Raw genomic sequence first — 27,814 nt, 5'->3', positions numbered from 1 at the left:
ATAGCTGAGGTAGAAACAATCCAATGTCCATTAACTGATGAATGTATAACAAAATGTGGTATATCTACACCCAGTAATCCTACAGTACTATTCAGGTATAGAAAGAAATGTATTGATACAGTCTACATTATGAATCAACCTGCAAAACATTACATTAAGTGAAAGAAGCCAGGCACAAAAAGCCACATATTATATGATCCCATATTTATGAAATGTCTTTAATAGACAAATCCATGGGAACAGGAAGTGGATTAATGGTTGCCAGAGTCTAGGGAGAGTATGGAATGGGAAAAAATGCTAATAAAATGGGCATGGGGGGGTGACAAAAGGTTTTAAAATTAGGAAGCATTGATGATTCCACAACTTTGTGAATACACCTTTTTTTAATGTACTAAATGGTACATTTTATTTTATTTTAATTTTTTTTTTGCTATACAGGGGCTGAAGCCCAGGACCTTGTGCATGCTAGGCAAACACTTTACTACTGAGCTGCAACCCCAGCTTGAATGGAACATTTTTAAAGAATGAATTTTATGGAATAATTTCTTGACAAAATTTATATTTTATGAATTTTTAAGTGATTTGGAAGCTTTCAAACTAATGACTTAAACTTTCAGTACATTTATTTTATGCAAACACACATTCATATATTGATATTTAATGTTTAGTAGTTTTTCACTGATGGTCTGCTCCATCCACAATCTTTACAAAACAACTTGAGACATTAGATATATATACCACCAATGACAAATACTTTCCACGTGTTGCATATAATTGTTTCCAGGACAAAGAAGATTTGCCAGAACATTATCTCTATCTCTATTTAAATGACAGTGAATGAGTAAATCTATAAAAGACATATTGATAAAGTGGAATTGGGAAAGTCACTCAGTCCTGGCTGGTAATGTCTTGTAAAAAATGCAAGATGAGGTTAGAGAAGAATAAAAAATCAAAACAAGCTTATTATTTAGTTTCTCAGCCATAAAAATGTCCTGGGCTTATAATAAAGCATTTTCTTTGGCTCTGGACCCTTTTCCTGCCTTTGCCACTCAGGGGAAATAAATTGGATTTTAGCACAAGACTCAAGTTCAATGGTAAGCCTGATTGTGAAGAGATTTCCAAGAACCCTGGGAGCAAGTCAAAAGAAGGCATCTCAGTGGGGAAAACTTCATATTCTAAACACAGAAAAGATTAATTACATAATGCCCCTTTCTGAAGTACAAGCTTATATTATTGGTTTTGCTTTTGCAAATGTGTAGTAGGTGTTAAAGACATGAACTAGCTAATCTCTAATTGGATAGAGAAATAGAGTTCTCTACTGTTTCAACTACCTAGAATAACAAAACAGCTGCTCTGAGTACGTTAAAATTCCTGGAAAGAAATCCAGTTGCTATTAGTGTATAATTATCTGATACTCCAGACTCCAGGATTTAATGTTTAGTTTAAATCATTTCTTTACCATTTTTATAACTGTTATGAATTACAGCGTTTAAGCAGCCAAGTTAATATAATTTAACATAAAGGCCAGAGGTATTAAATCAAGATTAGAAATGAACATATACTGAGTGCCACGAGTTTTTAAACAACAAAAGCCTGTGTTTTTTTTTTTCACTTTTGATGTCCTTTCACAAAATTTCTTTATAAATGTTAAGAGTTTATCATGTTGAACTTCTTTCAAAGTACATGTGCACCAATTTTAATAACAGTTATGTCCTGGAACCTGTATAAGTCTCCAAATTCTCAAATAGCTCCAGGATGTATAATTTGGAAACATCCCTGATTCTTTTCCATCTGTTGGAAGCATTTTCTTCAAAAGGCATTTGTTTCCTCAATTATATTCTTGAATCACAAGTTTACATCACCAACTTTGTACCTATTACATATAGAGTCAATTTTTTTCAAATAATAAAGTACTGGTTCTCAATTTTATTTTTTCTTCTGTCTACAGAGAGCACACAGTGAATTCTTTCATGCTATTGATGGGTGCCCCCTCTTGCATTGGACAGACCAAAATGGTCCACTTTCTGGCTAGCAGCCATTATCTTTCTTTTAGACCTTGTGGCTGGTACCATTAGCATTCTTTTGAGGGTCATTTTTCACAAAGAAATGAAGGTTTTATCATTGCATCAGAGTTACTGTATAGGTGAAGGTGAGTGGGAGGTCGGCCTGGGCTATAGGCAGGGTGATCTCTGGTACTTTACTGATACTCCCTAGGCTTCCTGTAGGATGGTGCATCCCTGTGCCTCAGAAAGCCACACACTATGACATGTCTTAGACCTTCAGGTTGATAACAGCTAATAAGTATTACCTAATATAAAAAAAGTAATTCTGAAATAATTTTGGACTTGTAGAACCGTTTTCAGGACTCTTCATCCTCATTTCCCAAACGTTAGCTTATCACCCCCTTTGCTTTATTGCTTTCTCCCAGTAGATCTATATTTTAATAGGATTTTGTTTGCTTCTTTACTCTGCACCATTTTGCAATAAGTTGTAGCAAGGATGTTCCTTTTCCCCTAAATACTGTTTCTGAGAAAACAAGGACACTTTCCTAATCAGCTATAGTTCAATTACTGAAATAAATGAAACTAACATTAATGTAATACTATTACCTAGCCTATAGCCCTTACCAGAATTTTGCCAACTGTCCCACTAATCTTCTTCAAGCAGAAGAGGAAGAAAGGTTTTGTTTTCTGGGGGTGTGTTCTGCTCACAATCATGTGTAGCACTTGGTTGCCCTTGACCCTTATTTTCCCTTAATCTGAAATGGTCCTTTAGTCATTTTAGTTGGGGGGAGGGGCAAAATGATTTTGGAGTCACTTTAATGTCAATTCACGGAGATCTTCATTCCTTTTCACTTTTGCAGAGTCTCCCAAGTGTGGATTTGCCATGGTTTACTCCATATCTCCACTATATATGGACATTTAGAATGTTTTCTATATTTCTCAATTACAAACAAATTGTACACTTTCAATAGTCAGGACTGAACAATGAATAACTTTGTGCATATGTTTTCTTATTTGTTGTAGGTATATCTTTAGGGTAAATTTCTAGAGTGGAATTACTAGGTAGCTTTGTCAAATATCGCCAGGTGACCCTCTAGGAATTAGCGTTCCTATCACCAATATATGACAGAGCCTGTTCCAGCCTAGTCTCCCCAGCAGAATATGTTCTTCCACTTCATTCATTTATCCATCCATCCATTCATTCATTTTTGCCAATCTCATAAGTAAGAAATGGTTTCTCAGTGTAGTTTTAATTTGCATTTCTATTATTTTGACTAAGGGTGAATATCTTTTCACATGTATTTTTTGTCTGTGTGAATTACTTAGTTATATCTCTTGCCCATCTTTCTATCAAGATTTTGGTTTTCTTCCCCTTCAATTCAAGTCTTTCATATGTTATAAAGAACTTACAACTTAAGAACTCTTACACTTTATCTGATTGATATATATATATATATGTATGTATATGTATATATATATAATATGTTATATGTATATGTGTATATATATGTATACATATCATTTTTTTTGCAAATACTTTCTCTCATGTTTGCATTTTGCCCTTGGTTTTTTCCTGTGGTGTTTTCTGTCATGCAAATATATTCTCATGTAATCCAGTTAACATTATCAATCATCAATCTTTTACTGCCACTGGATAGTAAAAAGCCTTCCCTTCACTTGGATTGTAAAGGAATTCACTCTTGTTTTCTTCTTTTTGTCTGATTTCATATGATTACATTTCCATTTCTGATCCATTTGGAATTTATTCTTTTGTTTATTTATATATGACAGCAGAATGCATTACAATTTTTATTATATAGAGAGAGCACAATTTTTCATATCTCTGGTTGTATACAAAGTATATTCACACCAATTTGTGTCTTCATACATGTACTTTGGATAATAATGATCATCACGTTTCACCAGCATTTCTAACCCCATGCCCTCTCCCTTCCCCTCCAACCCTTCTGCCCTATCTAGAGTTTGTCTGTTCTTCCCATACTCCCTCTCCCTATCCCACTATGAATCAGCGCATTTGGAATTTATTCTTAATGGAATTCTTGGAGTTTTACCTTTTTCAAGTGGCTTTTCCATTGTATTGGCACCTCTTACTTGAATGTCCTGTCCTGGTCACTTGAGATTCTGCTTTCATCATACACAAAATTTCCACCTACACTTTGGTCTATTTTTGGACTTTCTAGTTCATCCACTGGCTTATCTATTTATGTACCAGTTCTGCACTATTGAATTATACAGACTTTATAGCATGTGTTCATATCTGATAGAGCTAATGTCTCCTCATAGCTTTTCTTTAAAAATTTCTAAGTTATTCTTGCATATATATTTTTCCTCATGAACTATGATATCATATTGTCTAACTCCATTAAAAATGTTGGTATTTGTATTGTGATTACCTTAAATATATAAATGAACCTGGGAAAAGTCAACATCTTTCAGTGTTGAATAGTTCTATCCCAGAACAAGGGGTGGCTTTGCATTTGTCTATTCTTCTGTCTTGAGAGTCTTTTAAATTTTTCTTCCTAAATTTTTACACATATCCTGTTAAATTTATCTTTAAGTATTTTATCTTTGTAGGAACCTATATAAATGAAGTTCTGTTTGTGAGTCTCTAAATGGTTATCATTTGTATGTATGAAAGCTACTGGTTTCTATATATCAATTTATATTCTGTTACCATAATTAATCATTTCATTGTTTAAGATCATTTTATCATTGGTTCTCTGGGTATACTATGATCATATCTGCAAATGAGTGATTAGCTTATTTCTTATGATTTCTCTTGACTAGCTACATTAACTGATGTTTCCAAGACAAAATTAAATTGTATTGATTATATAACACACACACACATATACATCTATTATTTACATCTTATACATTTAAAAGCATATAGGTATGTATGCATCTTTTTCTACCTCACTGTTTTTATGAGGAATGGATGCTAGATTGTCTCAAAAGGTTTTCTGCATCTGTTGAGATGATTATGTGATCTTCCCCCTAGATTGTCAAAGGAAGATAATCTTGTTTTAATGCATTTCCTCACATTGAGCAGACTTGTGTCTCTGGAACATATCGCACTTGGTCATGATCTATTATTTTCTTAATGTGCACTATTAATCTTAAATCTATAAATGCCAAAACTCAGTAGCGATGTTGTTCAAAGATAGTGTCTTACTGATGATTTTTGCTGAATCAAAATTCGGGGCAGTGTCATAGGAATCTGCTTTTAATAAGTCCCACAGGGGTGGTTCTTCTGCACACCAAAAACTGCTGGCCTCTTGTGTTGTTCACTGTGATTTTCAAGTGGGGAATTACTACAAAAAAATACTTATTTTAGCAAAGGATTTGTTCAGTGATTCCATTAAAAAGTTGGTTTGTTCATTAACATTTTCAATTTTAGGTTAAAAGCCAGCTGTAGATGATACAGAAAACTCCAAAGCTGAAATATTATCTGCCACTTGAATATTTTACCTATTGACCCTTGCACTCATTTATTCCACTTTTCTTAGCAAGGATGAGCATACCAAGATGTGTCAGACTAGTTCCCATACTGTTAAAAGAGAAATAGAAGAATAAACAAATATTTGTAAAAACTACATATTATAGTAGTAACATTTTCCAGGAATTTTATGGGCATGAGAGGCTTCAAAGAGGAAATGCTCCTCCCTCCTGGAAAAGAGGAGACTGCGGAGAGGAGGTGAAGCATCTTTCCAATGTGACACAGACACACAGAGAAAGAAGTCAATTTACAAAGATCTCATTCACATTGAACTTTTTGGAAATGCCTCTCCTACACGTGATGCCACCACATCAGCTCTTGCCAAACACAGCTATGTATGATCACTCGTGCATGAGGGAAGAGTTAGCTGTCAGGGAAGAAAGCTCCTTATGTATCGTGTGACTGGATTTTTTCCTAAGGTATCTAAACTTAATTCAAACATTAAATAGCATCAATAGTAAAATGGAAAACCTCAGTTATAAATGGAAATGTCAGTAAATGAAATGTGAAAGACTACTGGTTCTATTAGTATGTTTCAAGAGTCTTTTAAAGAAAAAAGACTTATACTCTCTATTAGAATTCATGACAATTTGGTTCTAGGCCATTTATTCTTATTATCAGACTTGATAAGACTTTGCTTGTACCGGACAACTGCTGTGTGGAAGGAATAGGGACCATAAAATCTTGTGACTAGCATTCATCCTGGGGTTGGCTTGATATGGAATGCATTCCTTCTTATCACATGAATGACCCTTACATAATGAGATGAGAAGGCAGCATTTCCAAGTACAAGACTAGTACTGCTTGCTCTGAAGAAAATCCCCCTGTATCTCATGTAGTAAAGATTCTTTCAGGGGGCTGGGGATGTGGCTCAAGCGGTAGCGCGCTCGACTGGCATGCGTGCAGCCCGGGTTCGATCCTCAGCACCACATACCAACAAAGATGTTGTGTCCGCCAAATACTAAAAAATAAATATTAAAAATTCTCTCTCTCTCTCTCCTCTCTCACTCTCTCTTTAAAAAAAAAAAAAGATTCTTTCAGTTCCTAAGTTGAATGATCTAAAAGGGGGAGGGTATTTAAATTGCCAACATTTTTATTTGCTCCAAGTCAGTAAAATATAACAGCTGCTTAGGATGGAACATGCTACAAATGTATGTTTGGGCACATACCTTGCCTCTGATTGAATTGCAGCAGGTGTCAACCAAAAAAGAAGCAAATGTCACACTGAATCTCGGATTATCGGTTCTGCCTCAACTTTAACATCACTTTTCAGCAATTACTCACCAAATCATTAAAATGAAATGATATATCTTTGAACATAGTTTTGGATTGCCTCAGCAAGGGCAAGACAGAAAACACTTCAATATAATTTTTTAAAATGTATAGCCATCCAGAGGAACACTATAAAAACTCCCCAGATAGAGAAAGTAGACCCTGGGTGAATTCTGAGGTTGTATTTACACACACGCACGCACACACACACAATACAGTACATTCTAAACAACATGTTTAGATTATATATTTTGTTTTGAAAAACAGTAAAATTTAATGTGCCTTTTTAGAGCATGGTCATATTAATTTTAATAATTTCTTTTTTAATTTCCAGTTGGTAATCAGTGGATAAATTATATTTCATTCTGTGGTCTTAGAACACATGCAGAGCTTGAAGGAAACCTGGTCACTGAGCTTATCTATGTCCACAGCAAGTTGTTAATTGCTGATGATAACACTGTTATTATTGGTAAGTATGTGGTCTGTGATTGTGTTCCCTGCCAGCTGACTTATCCCATGCCTCAGTGTTTCTTGCTATCAGTCCCACACTTCCTTTGCAATTGAAAGACAGTAATATAACATCTAAAATACTTCTAAAACAATCATTTTCTCTATGTCCTTTTGGTCTGTCTTTAAAGTTCAGAAACCCAGAGTAATGAAATGGATGTGTACAACTTACAGTATTCAAAAGCAGTGTTTTAATCCAGAAGTCAATAATCTGTCTGATCTCATTAATTCTTTGTTAATTCCTTATTTTTATTTTGAATCCAAGTACCTAGATTTCTGGAATTGGAGAGGCAGAAATGTGGAGGGAAAGTGGTTATAAGAATACCTCATGGTAATTTGTATGTGTTTCCACCCATATTTACTAACCAGTATCACAGACCTGAAGTTACATAAAAGTCCAAGTCAAAACAGTATTAAAATATTACTGCCTGTATGCTTATTATTTTTCCTAATGCCTGTTTTTGGGGTGTCATTAATCAGGATGTAGAGCAGGCCAGTTTTGTTAACGTGGGAGGTGGGGGACAGAGACTGTATGCTCTTGATATGTTGAACTCTACACTAAGGTCCACTGTCTTTTCCTTTCAAGAATTCACGGTGGGTTTCCCTAAAGACCTCTCCACACTGACAGATTCAGGAGAGAGTTACTGGTTGTCCATTCTACCCACATTAGATCTACTACTTGGCCAGAGAGGTGGATGTTTGGCTTCATTCTTTTATATACACTGAAAGCTTCATTTAACCATCATTGAATGGTTTTGCCTTTGTATATTATGGTACCTGAACCCTGGAAGGCCAGGATGAGAAACAGAATTAATAATCAGCAGGATGAATGAGCTGAGGGGGGTTGAAGGCGTGTTACTGGGAGATGTGACAGGTCCCACTATTGGGAATTCTGCTCATCTGTTTTAAATAAAATGTAATTTCTCAGCTATAATAAGATAATTCCCTATTCTTTAAGAAACTAAATGTCAATGAAGTGTTTTGAAATTTTTTGGCAGCTAATATGCCTTTTCCATCTCTATCCTCCACTGAGAAAAGGGAAAAAAAAATCTCATATCTAGGAGTAATGAGGCTGTCTTATCTGGAGTGTGATTTGAAAAGAAAGGAAGAATAGTTCTAAAACCAGAAGATTTATAGATCACCGGTGTGTGTGTGTGTGTGTGTGTGTGTGTGTGTGTGTGTGTGTGTCTCCCCCATGCCTGTCTGTGTGCATGCAGAGTGAAAGAAGTGGGGGGATTGAGATTGGAGAGAGCGATTCTCCTAATATTCATACAGGGCACATAAAATAATCTTTTTCATCTATTGCTATATAGGAATGGAGCTCTTCAGGTGTTTATTCACTCCCCTTTGTCCTCCAGTACACAAGGTTTATCTTATTTCCCCCAAGCTAATCTGCCTTCGTTCTTCAAAAGCCAACATCAGAATATTTTTATATTAAATATGGTAACTGCAGCAGGAAGTAGAAAATGCTAATGTTTACTAAAATGGAAAAGTAAACAAACAAGGCCAAGTAAAATTCAGTTATCATTGTAGCAATATTTTAGAAGTAAAAATTTAGAAGTAAAAATATTTTAGAAGTAAAAATTGACAGATGTAAATATTTTCCTTTGAGATGTCATTTTGACTTTTAGTCTGCTTTACTTAAAATGTAAATGCAAGGTATTTTTCATTCATAGAGCTAACGGTTAAATTGGTTTGTTGAGTTTTATTTTAATTGATTTATTTTCCTTCTAGAAAGATTTCTGAACCCTTGGGTGTTATAGTTTATTTAGGATGGCAATAATTGATCTGTTTTGCACAAGAATTCTTATCTGCTGTCTTGAAACTGAGGATGTGGCTGTGGGCCTGTGAAGAGGACTGCTTGCTAGTCCTTGAGAGTTGGATTTCTTTCTTCCCTCCCCTAAGAGCATTGTGCTTTAAAAATAATACATTTCTCTAACACATAACCCCTGTTTAAGTCCATAACAAAGAGAAAAACATATTTAATATTCTCAGACAAGGGGCTGGGGAAATGTAGAGTACTTGCCTAACATGTGCAGGTTCTGGGTTCCATCGCCAGCCCTGCAAAAATGAATGAGTAAAATGAAATTCACAGAAAACAGTTGAAGCTAGGTTGAGAACATTTTACAGATGTTAAGCATTCATTTAAAAGCTTAAAGGAGGTTAAAGGAACTCGTGATCAATTTTTCTAACATGGCAAGCTTATGCCAGAATTATTGAATGGCTGACCTAAAACCAATGACTAATTTGTTTATCTTCATTTTTTTTTTCCTTACAATGAAACATTTGTTTTCTCGTATTGAAGATCTCTTTTATATATAGCTTTGATTACCAGTTGCCCTGAGTAGCCCTTCTGGACATGCAATTTGTGCCCAAATCCATTTTTCTCACACACCATAATTTTTAGCACGAAACCAAACTAACATTTATTTTGCTCTCCTAAACAAAACAAGGCTATCCTTCAAGTTGAATTTAAGTCTGTTTTGTTGACTAAGTGAAATTGTTTTGATGTTCACTAGTCCACTGCCAAGCACAGTGGGGAGATGTCAAACGTGAATAAAACAGGGCCGCTGCCTTCACACAGCTCCTGGCTGAGAGGAGAGCAGCTATTCTTTCCAATTGATGCCACAAACATTGGGGTGGATATTGCTAGACAGTAGCGGGAAGGTCAGAGGCGATCAACAATGTGGGGTGGGGGTGGTGCAGAAACTATGCAGAAATCATGAGCAACAGCATTCAAAGGAAAGGCTTGAGCATGGCTTTGTGGAAGGCCTGCCCCAATGAAGAGGGTTTATACTTATTTTAAAATATCTATTCCTATGAGTCTCAACCCTAGCTACATTAGAATCACCTGGGGAACTTTCAGATATATGTATCATTTAGGAGGAGGTTTACTCATTCTTCAGAGTACTTTAAAAGGCATCAAAAAAGAAACCATGGATGATTGATATACATGGGGATAGAGCAGAAGACCAATACCTGGTTTCTACTTCTCATCATTTTCATCTGTTGGCCTGGTTTGGAACTCTAGTTATTGGAGGTTTCATTTTTTTATTTTGGCATCAATATGTTGAAAAAGCTTCCTAAGTGCATGTCAGTAGTCAGAGCTGAGTACTTTGGATCTGGAGGCACAGGGAACACAATTAGGTGGAGGGTAGCCCATTTGGGCTCAATAGTAAAAGTTTTCTTTTAAAACAAATAAACTAAAACAGAGTAGAGTTAGTGTGTTAGTGAGTTAGTCAGCTTTCTGTCACTATGACAAAACAACTGAGAAAAACAACTTAAAACAGGAAAGATTTATTTTGGATCATGGTTTCAGCAGTTCTATTCCTTGGTCACTTATCTCCATTGTTTCTGAGCCTGTCAGTAAGGTGTTATGTCAGGTGGAAGGGTGTGGTAGAACAAAGCTGCTCACATCATGGTGGCCAAGAAGGATGGGGAAGGAGGCAGACAGAAGGAGACAGAGAGCGAGCATCCAGGGATAAGATATATCCTCCAAGGCATGCCTTCAGTGACCTTCCTCCAATTGATTCTCCTACAGTTTCCACCGCCTCCCAATTGTCCATACAATTGTGAACCCATCAACAGAGGGATCCACTGATGACATCAAAGTCCCTATGATCCAATCACTTCCCAAACACTTTACCTCTGAACACTGCTGCATTGGGCGCCAAGCCTTCAGTGCACAAGCCTTTGGGAGACTCCAGATCCAAACTTTAGCAGTTTTCTATTACTGCTCTAACCAATGACCATGCTCTTAGTGGCTTAAAACCACACCAATTTATGATGTGACACTTCTGTGAATTAGAAGTCCAACATGGGTCTCAATCCAGGGTGTCAGCAGGACTGTCGCACACCTTTCTGGAGCCTCTCCGAGAGAATCCATTTCCTTCCCTTTTCTAGCTTCTAGGGGCTGCCCACATTCCTTGGCTCCTGGACCACTTCCTCCATCTTTAAAACTAGCGGATTTCCATCTCTAAGGATTCTAGAAAGGCTCAACCCATTCCTCTGTAATCACATCTCCCTGTGACTCCTCATGACTTTCAAGGACACTTGTGATTGTATTGGCCCACCTGAATAATACAGGCCCATCACCCTACTTTAAAGCTAGCTGATTAGCAACCTGAACTTTATATGCAGCCTGATTCCACTTTGCCATGTGACATAACACTCACAGTTTTCTGGGTTAGGACATGGACTCTTTGGAGGCAGTTATCCTGCCTATTACAGAGGATTCATAATTTCTTAAATAATACACACTAAAAAGCACAAATCATGAAGGAAAAGAGCAGTAAATACAACTGTATCAAAATTCAGAATTTTATTCATTAAGAGAAAATGTAAAGCTAAACCACAAATTGAAAGGAGATTTTTACACATAAAGAACTCCTCTAAATCAAGAAAAGACAAATTTTTTTTTAAAAAGTGGGCAGGGGAATTATATTGGAGCTTCACTGGAGAGAACATACCTAAGGCCCATAAACATGAAATGATGTTTATGCTCATCAATATAATAATAAGATAAATTCTTTTTAAAAATACCAGACTGGCAAAACTTATAAAGTTGGACAATTTGAGTATTGGCAAGGCTGTGGAGCAATAGTGGGTCCCATCCTCTGCTTTAGAGAGCACAAATTGGAAACCACTTTGGAAAATATTCAGGCATTATCTAGTTAAGTTACTCTGCAGCTTAGCAGTCTACTCCTGCATACAGAACCCAGATAAACTCTCACATGTGTATACTGAGAAGCAAATATGCAACTATGTAGAGCAGAATTGTGCATCACAGCAAAATTCTGGAAACAACCCAATCCATCCATTAATAGTAGAATGAATAAATAAATCCCTGATGTGTTCATTTGAGAACATGCATCACCATTGTGCACAGATGAATCTCAAAGATATAACATTGAATGAAAAGTAAATTTCAAAAGATTATATTCTATATGATTCCATTTATACAAATTTATGATGTGACACTTCTGTGTCAAAAGTGAAGCATTTTTTCATTTAGGAAAACATGCAGAGAAGGATGAACACAAAGTTCAACATCATCTCCCTGTTGGAGAGGGGAGGTTATGCGCAGGAGGGTATGTGAGGGCTTCTGGGATGCCAAAACGTTCTCAGCCTGGTGATGAATTCAGTGATGTTTATCTTATTATTGCTTAAGGCACACATGTATGTTTTCATATATTCCTTTTTATTTTGTTGTCTTTTCAGTTTTTTTGAAGTTTCCTAATAACAGCCTTAGAAAATATCATTTCCTAAAAGCGAAGTGGTTTTAAATGATTGAGGCAACATTCTAATAAGAACAAGGGATTGCAGTTATCATAAAAAGTAATACGTGGGCTGGGGTTGTGGCTCAGCAGTAGAGTGCCCGCCTAGCACGTGTGAGGCACTGGGTTCGATCCTCAGCACCACATAAAAATAAATAAACAAAATAAAGGTATCGTGTCCAACTACAACTAAAAAAAATTGTATTAAAAAAAAGTAATATGTGAGCTGGGTATACCTGTGATCCCAGCAACTTAGGAAACTAAGGCAGGAGATCACAAGTTCAAGGCCAACCTGGGCAACATAGTGAAACCCCTTCTCAAAAAAAAAAATAGTAATACAGGAATGCAAAGCATATTTGTTGTGAACAATTCCAATCTGAGAGTAGGGGTAGAGTAAGAGGTCAAAAGTCCCCTGAAATGTCCCTTTCTCTTCCTCAAAAGGGACCCACTGCCATTAACGACTCAGTACGCATCCTTCTGGTCCCTTGTTCTGTCTTTATCCTCATATGTTTTATGGAAATGAGAGCATGCCTGAGTACTCTCTTTCCTGTTTTGAATTTGATTTTCAGCATCCAGAAAGATTTTACTGCAGACTAGAGGTAGCATTGACATCTATCAATATCACGTTTATTAAGTTCATCTAATTTTTTCTCAATCTTTTTCTTCATACTGCTGTTAAATAGTAGCCCTGTCACTTACCTAATATAGTTGAGAGTCAGTGTTCAGAGTCACTGCAGATCAGCCCTTGAAATACAGACCAACCCTGTCTCTAAGAATTCCAGCTCAGAATGCCAGGAATGCATTCCTACCCCGGGGAATGTGGGGACCACTGTGATACGAGGGGGTTAGGGACTGGCGTTACTCTGTGTGTGTGTATGTGTGTGTGTGCGTGTGCAGATACATGCATGGTATGGAGGAGATTTTCCAAGCTGACTCACATCCCAGTTTTCCTGACAGGGAACAGAGTAGCAATGTCTCACCATCAGCCCCAGCCCCAGAGTGGCCTCTGCCCAGGGGAGGGAATAATGAAATCCTGAAGCTATAATATCACGAGAACTTTATTCTTAGTGTCCTTGGTAACATACACCAGGGGTGGGTGTGAATAAGCCAGAGAGGAGGCTTCTTTGATACCAATGCTCATTCTAGCAAATTCTGCCTTCCCACAGCAATGTGCTGTGGTGCTGATATTCTAGGGTTAACAAGTATCTGATAATAATGCCAATAATAATTAACATTCATAGAGCAGCTCATGAATCAGCAGGTGCTTTCACGTGGTCTTACTTAATTCCCACCACAACCCTACAAGGTCGATATTATCTCAATTTATGAAAGATCAAATTTAAGCTGAGAAAGATTAAATGACTTGCCCAATTAATGCTGGCTGACTGTCAAGCCTGAAGATATGCCTGCTGATTTTACAGCTTAAGGAAAATGTAAGTGTGTGTATAAAGGAAAATGTGTTGCTTACACATCAAAATGTTTCAAAAGTTCCCACTTTACGGCACTCCAACAGAACCTCCATTTGTATGGGGTACCATTCATATCCACAGTCATTGTAGATTTGTATATTGATTATGTGATGCTACTCAGTGGGACTGGAGGCAGGGCAACTGTCACCTTACTGCTCTGGTGTTCCAGTCACAAGGGGGCAGCCAGTGCGCCTGTTCAGCCCGACCCTTCTGCTCCATGTCTGCAGAAGCCATAGAGTGCTGCAGCCAGGACAAGAGGAACAAAGAGAAAAAAAAAAATGGGGGCCCCTCTGTAGCTGGTAGGACACATCAAGGATTCCAAAGCGTGAATCTGCAGCGACGAATGCAGAAAACGTGCTGGGGTTTCTGAATGCACATCGGAGGACTGTGGAAAGCTCAGGTTGAACGAATATGAAAAGATTTGCCCTTCACATTTGAAAGTCAACATTCTCAGCTCCTCAGGATTTAAAAATAGAATGGAGGGAAGTTGATAGGGAGGATGTCAGCATGCCACAGGAGTGAGGCAAGAGTGGAAAGTCCAAAGCCACCAGTGACAACCTGGCTCTGAGATTAGGCTCTGGTGATTATGGAGGTGGCTCCAGGGCTTTCACATTCCTCGTTAGGTGACTGAGTTAAAGTCTTCAGACTCTGATTCTTTTTTCTTTTTTTTTTTTTTAATGTATGTATTTTTTAGTTGTAGTTGGACACAATACCTTCATTTTATTTATTTTTATGTGGTACTGAGGATCGAGCCCAGTGCCTCACGCATGCTAGACGAGCGCTCTACCGCTGAGCCACAACCTTAACCAGACTCTGATTAACTCTGCAAGTCACGCCATCCTCTGTGCTGAACTGATAGGCATGCCTTGTTTTCTTGAAGTGATTCATGATTGGATCAATTGCAATTCTTTGAGACAGGTAGAAAACTAGCAGTGTGTGGAACAGTAAGGAAAATGTATTACTTCAAAGAACAGAAGGTTAGAAAGTTCTAGCTTTGGCTAGCCCAGTGACCTAAAGATCCAGAGTCTTTCTGCTCTCCATCTTCAGTGTGTCTGTCTGTCCACTTGTGGTTGCCAGTGGCTGCAGCAGTTCCCAGGGTCATGTCCTTACCCAACTTTTCAAGTCAAATACCTAAAGCCTGGAAAAGACAGCATCCATTTCTTCTGTTCTTTTTGACTAAGGAAAAAGACCTTGTTGGAAGCCCTTGGAAGACTTCTCTCCATGTTGCATTGGCTAGAACCACGCCAAGGGCCGATTTGTAACCAGTCACTGGCAGAAATAATGAAATTACCATGATTGATTAGACTGAATGAGATTTCCTTGTGGTTTAGGGCCCCCCCAAAATACAAAATTTGGGTTTTATTAGCCAGGAAAATTTGAGTGGGGAGGCAGCCAGCAGAGCCCACCACAGGAGGTTACTCAGTTTCAATGTGTCTCCTCTAGGCTCCGCCAACATAAATGACAGAAGCATGCTGGGGAAGCGTGACAGTGAAATGGCTGTCATTGTGCAGGACACAGAGACGGTCCCTTCGGTAATGGACGGAAAGGAGTACCAAGCTGGCCGGTTCGCCCAAGGACTTCGGCTCCAGTGCTTCAGGTGGGTTCTCCACAGCCACGTTCACTCTCTTACGTAGGCTCTCAGCCACAGGCACTGGGCCCAGGCTGACCCCTTGACCATAGCACACAGGTCATGCCTGGTTCTCCTTTGTTTAAAACAGTGCCTCCCAGAATACAGGACGCGTACACCAGTAGGCAAAACAACTTGACACAGTCCACGGATGTTTCTGACTTCAATGGTATTTGTTTTTTGTATATTCCATAGAACATATTAGCATTTTAAATATATGAATTGATTTAAGGAAAGGATATTCCAAATCATCTTGTGCCTATTTAAGTTTTTAAAAGTCAGTTCATTTAAAAAAAATCAAAATAGCTCAGTCATGCAAGGGTGTAGTAAAAACTACTAAAGGAGTATGCCAGTGGTCACTGGTGTCAGATTTAAATGTGGAAACTGCGATTCTCAGGTTTATAATGACTTCAGATATGGAAGCTGCCTGGTCTTTGACAAGAAGATGTGAGTTTCAAAGGAATATGAGGTCAAGTGGAGAGAACCCTGCACTAGGAAGCAAGGGCTGTGTGACCCTGTTGAGAAATCTGGAGGGCTGGGTTCTAACTGCCATCAGCTCTGGTAATCTATTCTCCGAAGCAACTTCTTGATCATGTCACTCCTCTGCTCACTCCTGTCCAGTGGTTTCTCATCTCACAATCAAAGAGCAAATGAGACCCTTGCAAACACACCCATCTTCCTGCTGTCTGTGGGACACTTTGACCCTTTCACACTCCAGGCCTCTTCAGGGCGTCCACAGATGTATGTTTATAGAACTATCCTTGTCATGTTGCCATTTCAATAGGGCATCTACAGTGAGATGCAGGAAATGTCCCTGACATAGTTAGGGGTTGTGCCTTATGCTATTTGGGGAAGGGCATTGCGCTACAGCTCCATGTTTTAATCCTTCTCATGTTAATGATACATTTTGGAAACTCACTTGCAGAGAGGCCATAATGAGGATGTCACTCCTTGCAAATGAGATGGCCATTTCCCTAATTCCTCCCAGTCCAGACTCTGGCTTCTCAGAGTAACAAACGTAACAGAACATACTAGCATTTTAATATGTCATTGACTTAGGGCCAGGCCAGGTCAAACCATTGTGTGCCTGTGTAAGTTGTTAAAAAGTCAGTTCATTTTAAAAAATGAAAATAGTTCGGTAATATGAGGATCCAGTAAAAATTGCTAAAGGAGTATGCCAGGGCCTACTGGCAGTAGATTTAAGCATGTGGATTCCAGAGATACACTTTTTGCTCCAGAAGCTCAGTAAAACCATACCTGAAAATCTGACTGTCGATACCTTTTAACAAATTTTATTGCTGTATTTATTGCCTTTGTGAGGAATGGTTTTACAGATAAGATTTTTTTCCAAACCATTGACATTTCAATGAAATGCTAATCTTCATTTGTTTTGTTTAGCAGGGGAGAATTTAAAATTAATACCCTGCTAATCAGCCCACTGATTTTTGCCTACTGCAAAATGTATAAGGAAACAAATATTGTCTTTTTTAAGCTGAAAATGTACATCCTATTTTTTTTCAGTCCCATGAAAACTTAAGTTATAAAGTGCTAGGATTCTTTAAAATTTTTATAATATATACTGATTCTATATTATAAAATTTATAAGGAATTCTGATCTACAACACGTTTTTATTGTAGAAATTTGGCAAATGCAGAAAACCAATAAGAAAATTAAATTGCAGGCTGGGGGTGTGGCTCAAGCAGTAATGCGCTTGCCTGGCATGCATGCAGTGCTGGGTTCGATCCTCAGCACCACATACAAATAAATAAAGATGTTGTGTCCACCGAAAACTGAAAAATAAATATTATTTAAAAAAAAGAAAATTAAATTAGCTTTTAATGCCACTGCCCAGGGTTAACAAGGTTTTAAATTTATTTTTTAATTGACACATAATATTATACATATTTAGGGGGTACCATGTGATGTTTCTATATTCATATGCACTGATTGTTTGCTGATATAAAAACATGGATATGCTTTCAGATACTGCAGTGTTCACCTTCTTTAGACTATGGAAGCTTCCTTTGCCCTGTAATTTCTTTTTATTTCATGAGCAGTGTTTTGAAAGGCTTATTCTATTTTTACTGCATCCTATTATTTCAGTTAATCTTTGCCAATTTATTGGATTTCAAATGGAATTTTATTCTTTTAATTTGCATTTTTTAGGATTTTTTAAAAATGTGTTTTAGTCATGGTAATTGTTCTTTGTGAATTGCCTAGCCTATTCATGTCCTTTCCACTGTATTAAAATGATCAAATTTCTTTTAATGACTTATAAGAATGTTAAATATATAGAATGCTAATTCCTTTGTCACATATCTTGTAAATATGATTGATCAATTGCCTTTGAATCCTATTTAACACAATATTGGGAAAATTTCTAAAATCTTATTAACCAAATCTATCAGGTATTTCTAATTTTCCCCCTTTTTCTCTATGCTTAGACTTGTTTCCCCAGTCCAAGATCAAACATTTACTTATATGTTTTCTAGTATTTGACTTTTACCTTTAACATTTAACATGCAGTTTATTTTAATATTTAAAAAAATGGATATTGGGCTGGGGTTGTGGCTCAGTGGTAGACTGCTTGCCCAGCACATGCGAGGCCCTGGGTTCGATCTTCAGCACCACATAAAAATAAAATAAAGATATTGTGTCCATCTACAACTAAAAACTAAAATATCTTTAAAAAAATGATTCAGGGCTTTAGCTTTTTTCCCTCCAAACTAACCAACTGATCAAGAACTGTGTCATGTGTAATAGTACCCTTTAACCTTTCAAGAATGATCTATGCCATATATTCTGACTTACATTCACTTTATCTTTGGTTATGTGGAGAAGCTGTTTTTATGCATGCCAGTGTGACACCATTTTCATTATTGTGTCCATGCATTTGAATCCTCTTTCTTTCCATACCACTTTCTCCTACTAGGATTCTTTTCCAGAATGATTTTGGCTATTTTCTTTCTCCTTCTCTCCCTCCCTTTCTCCCTTCTTCTGTTTGCAGTGCTGGGGATCAAACCCAGGGGCTTCACACATGCCCTACCATGTGCTCTACCATGGAGCTACACCCCCAGCTCTTGGCTATTCTTTTTTTTTTTTTTCAGTTGTAGTTGGACACAATACCTTTATTTTATTTATTTATATTTATGGGGTACTAAGAATCGAACCCAGTGCCTGGGTGAGCACTAGGTGAGTGCTCTACCGCTGAGCCACAACCCCAGCCCCTTAGCTATTCTTCAATACCATTCTCCCACATGAACTTCAGAAACATTTATTCGAGTCCTTTCAAGTCCTTAGTAGTATTTTTTAAAAATTGGGATTATAGCAGATTTATAGATCAATATAAAAAGAGTTGACATCTTTGTAATATTGAGTCATCCAATTGAAGAACAAGTTATGGACTTCAATTTATTCCAATTTTTGTTTATTTGTTTTGATCTTCAGTAAAGCTTTAGGTTTTTCGTTATGTGGAAGTTGTTCTTTGGTAAATCACTCAATTTTTTTCCTTTTATCTGGATCCTTTATTATTTATTATTTCTAGGCGCTTTATTTTTCTTGGCAGTTTTCACACTGTCTTCAAGAGGCAGTTGTTCTTGAACAATTATTTCCACTTTCCCAATGACAGACACAGATACTATTTTAAAAAGCACCACAGCAACCTTGTGTCAATTTTAGCCTGTCTTTATTAGGAAATGTTCCCAAAGATAAATATTGTGGCCTAGAGCACAGCCATTTTCTCACTTGAAAAAACGCAGCTTCAATCCATTTTCCATCTGGGCTGTTTTTGAATAGAAATCGAGAGACACATTTCAATGTGAAATCAATTCTAAATAGAGACAGAATCAACCATCAGGGTACTGCACTGAATGTCACTACTGTGAGCCGAACAGTTCATTACGTCCTAGAAAATTATCCAAACTTCACAGATAAAACCATCATTCAACAGAAACTATTATCCACACAAGTATAGCTCAGAATCATTTAAAGTGATAGACATGAGGAAAGGGAGGAACACAGATAACTCGCAGTTTCTCCACCTTGTTATTTCTTGTGATGCATAAGCAATTAAAATTAAATAAGGCCATTATACATATTAACATAAAATCAAAGTCATTTTCTCTAGAAACTTCAGTCCTCAAAAGAATTCCAGGAATACTTGACTTGGTATTATTTTTACAGTGCATTTTAACATAATCTTCTTTTTTTTTTTTTTTTTTTTTTTATTGGTCGTTCATAACATTACATAGTTCTTAATACATCATATTACACGGTTTGATTCACGTGGATTATGAACTCCCCCTTTTACCCCGTATACAAATTGCTGTATCACTTCAGTTTCCCTTCCATAGATTGACATATTGCCTTTCTAGTGTCTGATGTATTCTGATGTCTGTCCTATTCTCTACTATCCCCCCTCCCCTCCCCTCCCCTCCCCTTTTTTAACATAATCTTCTTGTAATTAAAATGCCAACGGGGAAAAGTAATTTTTTGCTAAATAGTGACTGTTGCAGGCTTATTTAAAATAGTTTTTCTGCAAACAAGTTCTTAACCTGGTAAGACAGGTCTTATCTGGTAATAGTTCTTAACCTGGTAAGAAAACCTGGTAGACTTATTATCTCCCCTCTTGTTCTAATCTAAAAGCAACATCACAGAAATACTCCCTGCTCAGTTTTCAGCTTCTTAGACCTGTCCCAAATCAAAGGTATTGTAATTGGCTATTGTCGCAACCTGTACTGTCCTTTAGATTTGGTGCAATGAAATTTTGCTTTGGGTCTCAATTAGGAGCCAGCATGTATGTGTAAGAATCATTTCTTAAATCTTTCTTTTAAAGTTATTTCCATGAAGGAGGCATTATTTGAAATGGAAATGGGGTTTTTGAGGTTATATAACTCAAGAATGCTAGTGAGCCCATGATGATAACTCCTTTTATTTTAAAGAATTTTTATATAGCAAAAAAGGCGCAGACTAAAACTAAAATGGTTGCCTTTTTTAAACTTTTTTTTAAGTTGCCAATGGATCTTTATTTATTTTATTTATTTTAATAAGTGGTGCATGAGAATCAAACCCAGTACCTCACACACTGAGCCACAACCCCAGCCCCTATGGGTTGCCTTAATTTATCCCTATAAAATTGACTTTGAGTTTTTTTGGTAAGCCAGTGATGTTGGAAGTGACTGGAGAGAAATACATGTGAAGATGATGTGGTTTGTTACAGCCTTTTTTGGAATAATTTTGCATATTCTTTGACTCAGGAATTTTAATTCTAGTATTACTCCTAATGAAATAGTCATAAAAATTCACAAAGTACTATACGTGATGAATAAATTATGTTCATTGTAGCATTGTTCATAATAATGAAATAGTGGAAACCATGCAAATGTCTGTAATAAAATAATTGGTTACATAAATTTCACATTCTGGGAAACAAGAGCCATTAAAAATGATGATATAAATCTGCATTATTTAAATACAAAAAGGATAACAGTCTCACAATGTCTGCATTATCTAACCCAGTGGTCAATTTTTTGTGTGAATTAAACTCAGTTCTTCTTGGCCTTCTTTTCTGAGTGGTTATAGGATACCACATCCTCTGGCTTTTCCCAGCCCTGCAGGTTGATTCCCTCCCCTCCTGTTGGGGTACTCCAGCTCCTCTTCTCTGTTTATACTACTCCAGAGAGCTCTATAAAAAACATATGGTGTGATGAGCATATAAATCAGGGCAATTCTCAGATCCAAATCTCTGGCCAAGCCTTCTCTCCCAAACTCCAGATCTATTTTTTCCAGCTGCCTACAGAGCAGAATCACCTGGATGTTAAAAAAAAAAATGCCTAAATAAGTCCAGAATGGAATTCCTAGTCTTCTTTTAGCAACTGTACACACCCGCAGAATTCCCCATCTTAGCTAATGGCAGCTACACCTTTCTAGCTGCTTGAGACAGAAACCTTTTCAATCATTCTTGATGCCTCACACCCTCCAGCTGCTGTCAACAAAACTTGTTGGCTCTTTCTTCATTCCACTACCATCCGGGCCAAAGCCACAGTCATACCTCACCCAGCTTCCTGTACTGGCTCCTAACTGGTCTCTCTGTTTTCAACCCTGGTCCACCTGTCCTCCAGTCTATTCTTAGTCCATTAGCTGTATTTTAGTATGTGAGTCTGACCCCTTTACCTCTCTGTCTGAGGTCTACAGTGGGTCTCCATTTCACTTACGGCCTGTTTTCCCATTGCTCTTTCCGGTCACCACAGGCTTTCTTGGTATTCTTTGAACCAACAGGGCATGTGACAAAGGGCTTTGAACTCAGTTTGCATTTTAGCTCAATTACTAAGTATATCCACAAACTTTAGTTTCCAGTCTACAGAATGGAAATCCCCTTGCCCATCTCCCTCACAGGATAAAGGCAGAAGTGCTTTGGAAACCAACTGTCTTCTTTATGAACAAGAGTTATTATAATTTTCAAATCTGACCTCTGAATCCGGTCTTGCTTTGTTTAATGATTCCTTGCTATTTCTAGTCTCCTGTTCACAATCAATTCAGACAACATCTAGTGTGTGATTTATTTTATACCAGGTACTCTGAGGAAATGACAGTAGCCAGGTCGTGGTCTCTCAAAGAATTGGCATTCCAGAAATGTGACAGTACATAAAATATGTCAGGTGCTCTGAAAAATACAAAGCATATGTGAAGTACAGTGGGGAATCATGGAATAATGTTGAATTTTCCCAGGGTTAACTAGGAGATAGGAAACCCAGGAGCTTTCAAAAGTTGTAAAGAGTTGATCTTGTACTGAATCTTAAACCACAGTAGATAGAGTTAGGTAAACAGGTTGGAGAAGAACAAATCTTCCTGACCACACCCATCTCATGGGCTTCAAGATACCCTGTGGACTGGGGTTGTGGCTCAGTGGTAGAGTGCTTGCCTAGCATGTGTGAGGTAATGGGTTTGATCCTTAGCACTGCATGTAAATAAATAAAGGTCCATCAACAGCTAAAAAAATATATATTTTTTTTAAAAAGATACCCTTTATCTATGATGATTATAATTAATTCCTTTTGGGATGATTATTTCTTCAGTTTTTGTCTTAACCACCAAATTTAACTACCCAAAAGGACTTTCTGTTTTTCTTATTCATTTATGTACCCAAGAGTTAAGCATAGTCCTGGGCCTGAAGGAAGGGAAGGGAGGAGGGAAGAAAGAAAGGGTGAGGTAGGGAAGAGAGGCAGACATGTCAAGGTTAAGAGCACAGGTTTGGGATCTGTGGCCCTGGTTTAAGTCCTAGCTTTACCACTTAACAGTTGTTTGATTTGTAACAAGTTTCTTAATCTCTGTGAATTTATCTCGAAAATGAAGATAATAAAAGTTGTTTTGCATGGAGTTCTTAAGGATTTAGTGAGATTTAGAAAGGGCTTAGCACATTTTCTGGCACATGTTTAAGCACTGCTCCTATCTTCCAAAGTTGTAGCCACTAGAAGCCAAATGACAAGGATGCTTTTAAAACAAAATTGAGGTCTTTCTATCTCAACAGTTCAAACATTTAAGCATCAGAGAAACTTAGGTTTTTGTTTTATTATGTTTGTTTTGTTTTGCCACTTAGGAGACAAAGAGATAAATAAATATAAGCAGAATATGTATTTAATTTTAATGGCTTCCTTTGATTTCCAAAAACATAAACAAGACAATTTGACTCCTATGATTGAGGATCTGTTACCATCGGTGACAATGCAGGCAACAAACTTCTTCATCCTAGTTAACTCAATTTGGAGGCACTTGTATTTCAGGGTTGTCCTTGGCTATCTTTCTGACCCAAGCGAGGATATTCAGGATCCAGTGAGTGACAAGTTCTTCAAGGAGGTGTGGGTTTCAACGGCAGCTCGAAATGCTACAATTTATGATAAGGTAAACTTGACCTGAGTCTCTCCCTGCCCTTTTTTCCACTGACTCTCATCACAGAAAGAGCATCATTATTTCTGCATTTTATTGATACGGAATATTCTTAATGAGTTTAAAAAGAACCACATACCTCCAGGTTATAAAAATACTTCTTTGTGAACATTGAAAAGCAAAGATCAAAAAGCATCAGGGATGATAGTTCAGAAGCGACTTCAGTGGCATCCTGTCCTCTCATTTGATGCAGGAATCTCATTATGAGCATCCTTGGTGCATGGTTACCCAGCCCCTGAACATGAAGAGAAGAGGGGCAAATGGGATCCCCAAATGAGTCAGACGTGGGTTCAACCCAGCTCACCCAGGGGCTGGGGATATAACTTCTATAGAATGACATAACTTTTTTGGCCTTCCTTTCCTTCCTATAAATTGGGAGGGATATTCATCAGAATAGTTATGTGGATAAAAAATTTTCTTTTAAATGTATTTAGCACATCACGCCTAGTAAATAGTAGCCATCCTGATGATGAAGTTTTGTTGTGTTTTGCTTTATTTTTAATAATTAAATTTTGGTTTAAGAAGAAGAAGCCATAGTGCCCATGGAGGTGTGGACTTAAGAGATGTCCTTTGTTGGACTGCTCTAATTTTCAGAAAAGTGTTTTCTACCCAGCTCCATTGGATGCATAGCAAATGTATCTCTGGCAAGTTTTATCCATCAGTTACCATAAAGATTTTATAAAAAAATCAAGCATTGTCTGATAATGGAACAGATTACCTGTGAAGTAGCCAGCTTCCAGTCATGGAAAATATTCAAGCTGAAATTCCTCAGCCATCTATGAGAAGCTGGGAAGGAGTATAGTATATTCATGACCTTCAGAGTTCCTTCCAATGTGGAAACATCATCTCTCTCCATGAAATGTGATGAATATCTATATCCTTATTTTATACTGAGGACTCAAGACCATGATCAAATAGGTCATATGCAGGGAGTCTTTTAAAATATGATCTTACAAATGCAAGGCACAGTCTTTTTTGGCCCCTGGATTGTTGAGAAAACAGTGATAAAAGACCTTTTGGGGACACTATGATAAATTTGAATATGGACCTATCTTAAATGACATTATGGAATTCATGTTCTTTGGTGTGAGAATGGTACTGTGGTTACACAGGCATATGACCTTATGCTTAAGAAATATACAGGAATAAGAGGTTATGATGTCTGAAACTCAATTTTAGTCAGCAAAGTGTGACATGTTAGCAGCTGATAACATTAAGTAAAGGTAAGGACATCTTTCAAAATGTAAAACCAGAGAAAATATAATAATGCAACTTTCCTCTTAGGCCAGAACCACCAGTGAAATTCAGGGATGATTATTATCCAAAAAAGGAACCTCCACATGGGGTGACATCAGTGCAGTTCCTCACCACTAGCTTGACTTTATCCTGTGATTAACGACCAGTATAGATGAATGATAAGGATCTAGCTATGGCTTTCTTAATTGGAGTAAGTGTAGCAGTTGCTCTGTGGCAAAGAGCAAATCTTAAGTCTGTGCTTTGACATAAAACGTATGTGTTTCAGCAGGGCGCCGTGGTGCACCCCTACGATCCCTGCAGCTCGGGAGGCTGAAGCAGAAGGATTATGAGTTCAAAGCCATTAAGTTCAGCAATTTAGCAAGGCCCTAAGCAATGCAATGAGACCCTGTCTCTAAAAAATAAATAAGAAAGGGTTGGAGATATAGCTCAATGGTAGAGTACCCCTGGATTCAAGCCCCAGTACAAAAAAAGAAAAAAAAAAGAAACATGTTTTATAAAACAAAGAATTTGCCTGTTGGAATGTGTATCTTTCTTTGAAAACTATACTACATTTCCAATCTGTGTTTTATTCAGGTGTTCCGGTGCCTTCCCAATGATGAAGTACACAATTTAATTCAGCTGAGAGACTTTATAACCAAGCCCATATTAGCAAAGGAAGATCCCATTCGAGCTGAGGAAGAACTGAAGAAGATCCGTGGGTTCTTGGTGCAGTTCCCCTTCTATTTCTTGTCTGAAGAGAGCCTACTGCCGTCTGTTGGAACCAAAGAAGCCATAGTGCCCATGGAGGTGTGGACTTAAGAGGTGTACTCATTTGCAGCCAAGGACTTCCACCCTGGAAACCACACTGTGTACAGTGACTTCATGGGGTCCTCACACCACGGCCAGGCCTGATGCACTTTTGTGTGCAACACGTGGACCCTTTGGAATGGCCGGGAGGGGTCACGATCGAACTGATGTAAGGACACTGAACATCAGCAAGGCTTTGTCGGTCCTCCTGTCCATCCTCATGAGCGGAGGCTACTCTCTCGTAGGTATCATGCACATACGGGAATTCCATAATGTATACCCCAATCTGTTTCCTTTGCTAACAAGAATTTACCTGTAACCGTAACTGTAACTGTGATGAAGTTTGCCATATATTTGCCCTTTTCTCTCTGATCTTCCTTTGTATATATCCAGTATCTGTGGGACCTGCCCTCATCTTGTAGTCTGTACAGCACTATTTGAGATATCGTTTATTGCTAGAAGGTATTAGGGAGCTGTTTCAAAATTCTTCAAGGTTATGTGGGATGCCCTTGCCCATCTGGTCCTGAAGTAGTAGCATCCAACCCAGGATACGGTTATTATTCCTTTTCGGTCACTGTAGGGACAGAACAGACTTCAGTCTACCCAGCAGCCTGTGTCAGGTACTTCTGATAGCATTGACAATGTATCTCGACATCGCAGAACAACAGGAAGGAATTAAATTCCTCCAATATTGGAGGAGAGATTTAACTTGGCTCCCAAAGACACCGCAAAGATGTGTCCTTGTGATAGAACCCACCTGATCAAATTTGAAAACGTGTAGGATATTTGATTACACAGCAACCAGATAAAAGAGCACACAGCCTTCAGAATCCCCAAGATGTCAGCGGGAATCGAAACCAGATAAGAAAAGAAGATCCCCTTAAAGTCCTGTAAAAAAGTTTCCTGTCATCTTTAGCCACTGGATTGATTGAAATTTGAATTTCTGTTTCATAATTAAACCAGTGAATGCAATTTGTCTTTCAAGAGAATCACAGGCTTCATAAATCCTACCAAGTTAATAAGTAGGAAGCTCACCTTATTTGACATTAAACTCTCCCAGTATGCTATCTTCCTTAAGAAAAAAAAATAATTGATGATAAAATATGTGCTTCGTTGCTTGCATTATTAAATGTACATTAACATTCCACCAGGTCTTCTGAAAAAGTTATGATACTTTCTAATTCACATTGTCCTAGTCTGTGAATTGTTCTGGAAACCCATGTCCCCTTTCAGATGGCGTGGTAGACCAAAGCTCTAATTTTTCTAGGCAGAACTACTCTGACAGCCCCAAGAACTAAGGTAGGTTCCCAAGAGGCCTGTGACCATGGAACATGGTATAGGTGTGGGCATTACATACATCAGTGGGTTGCCAGGACAGAACCTCCTTTGGGTTGCACTTCAAACAAAGCACCCAATTCCTGTTTTTGTGAGCTAATATTCCAGTCAAAAAGATTATACAGGACCACAAAGTCAGTGATATAGCTTAGTAGGAGAGAGAGAGGGTCACACTCAAGACAGGATTTCTCAGCTAGAGATCATTTCCCAAGTAAGGTGGGATTTTGTGACCAACAATGGAATTAAATGTTTTTATGAATAAATAACTTATTTCTCATAGCAAAAGATGGTAAAAGGACTTCACTCTATAGCCATTGTAAATAAGATTCTGGAAGAAGTTAGATTGGCATTCGAAATATTGAGTGTATGTACAATACCTAAGAATTTCTTGTATTTAATCTTAAGTATTTTTTAAACTTTAGAACAGTCAACAAACTGGCTCTTGATTTTGTACAAGATGTTCTCATAAAACCATAGAAAATGGAAGGGCCTGAAAGGTCCATTTTTCTTAATAAGCCATTTAATTCAAATGCTCCCTATTTTCTAGATGACGAAACTGAGGCTCAGACTGAATGAAGGACTGGCTTAAACCCACCCAATATATACATGGTGGAAGTACATTCTGTTCTTGGCCTCTCTTCACTTCATCCAATACCCAAAAATAACAATGTATAATAAATAGCTTTCAGATGGTATGGATTTAAGCTATTTTGAAGGTTGTAACATTATATATTCATGTGTTTATTTTCACCTACTAGAATGGAAGCTCCACAGGGCAGGGACTTCACTGTATGTTGATCACAGTGTGTTCCCAGAGCCT

At 37.7% G+C, this 27,814-nt stretch overlaps 1 protein-coding gene across 1 annotated transcript in view; it reads left to right on the top strand.

Moving 5' to 3' along the window:
• Pld1 (phospholipase D1) overlaps positions 1 to 26,550 on the top strand; it is a 200,727-nt gene extending 174,177 nt beyond the window's left edge. Inside the window, exons 24-27 of the mRNA XM_026395005.2 lie at positions 7,130 to 7,264; positions 15,491 to 15,644; positions 23,454 to 23,571; positions 25,447 to 26,550. Coding sequence (XP_026250790.1) covers positions 7,130 to 7,264; positions 15,491 to 15,644; positions 23,454 to 23,571; positions 25,447 to 25,671 — 632 coding nt within the window. The 3' untranslated portion in view covers positions 25,672 to 26,550. The remainder of the gene's footprint in view (positions 1 to 7,129; positions 7,265 to 15,490; positions 15,645 to 23,453; positions 23,572 to 25,446) is intronic.
• The last annotated feature ends 1,264 nt before the right edge of the window (positions 26,551 to 27,814 follow it).

The sequence above is a fragment of the Urocitellus parryii genome, chromosome 2 (assembly GCF_045843805.1).
Source record: "Urocitellus parryii isolate mUroPar1 chromosome 2, mUroPar1.hap1, whole genome shotgun sequence".
Taxonomy (NCBI): domain Eukaryota; kingdom Metazoa; phylum Chordata; class Mammalia; order Rodentia; family Sciuridae; genus Urocitellus; species Urocitellus parryii.
The sequence above is the reverse complement of the archived record's forward strand: the minus strand, read 5'-3'. Positions and strand labels throughout refer to the sequence as shown.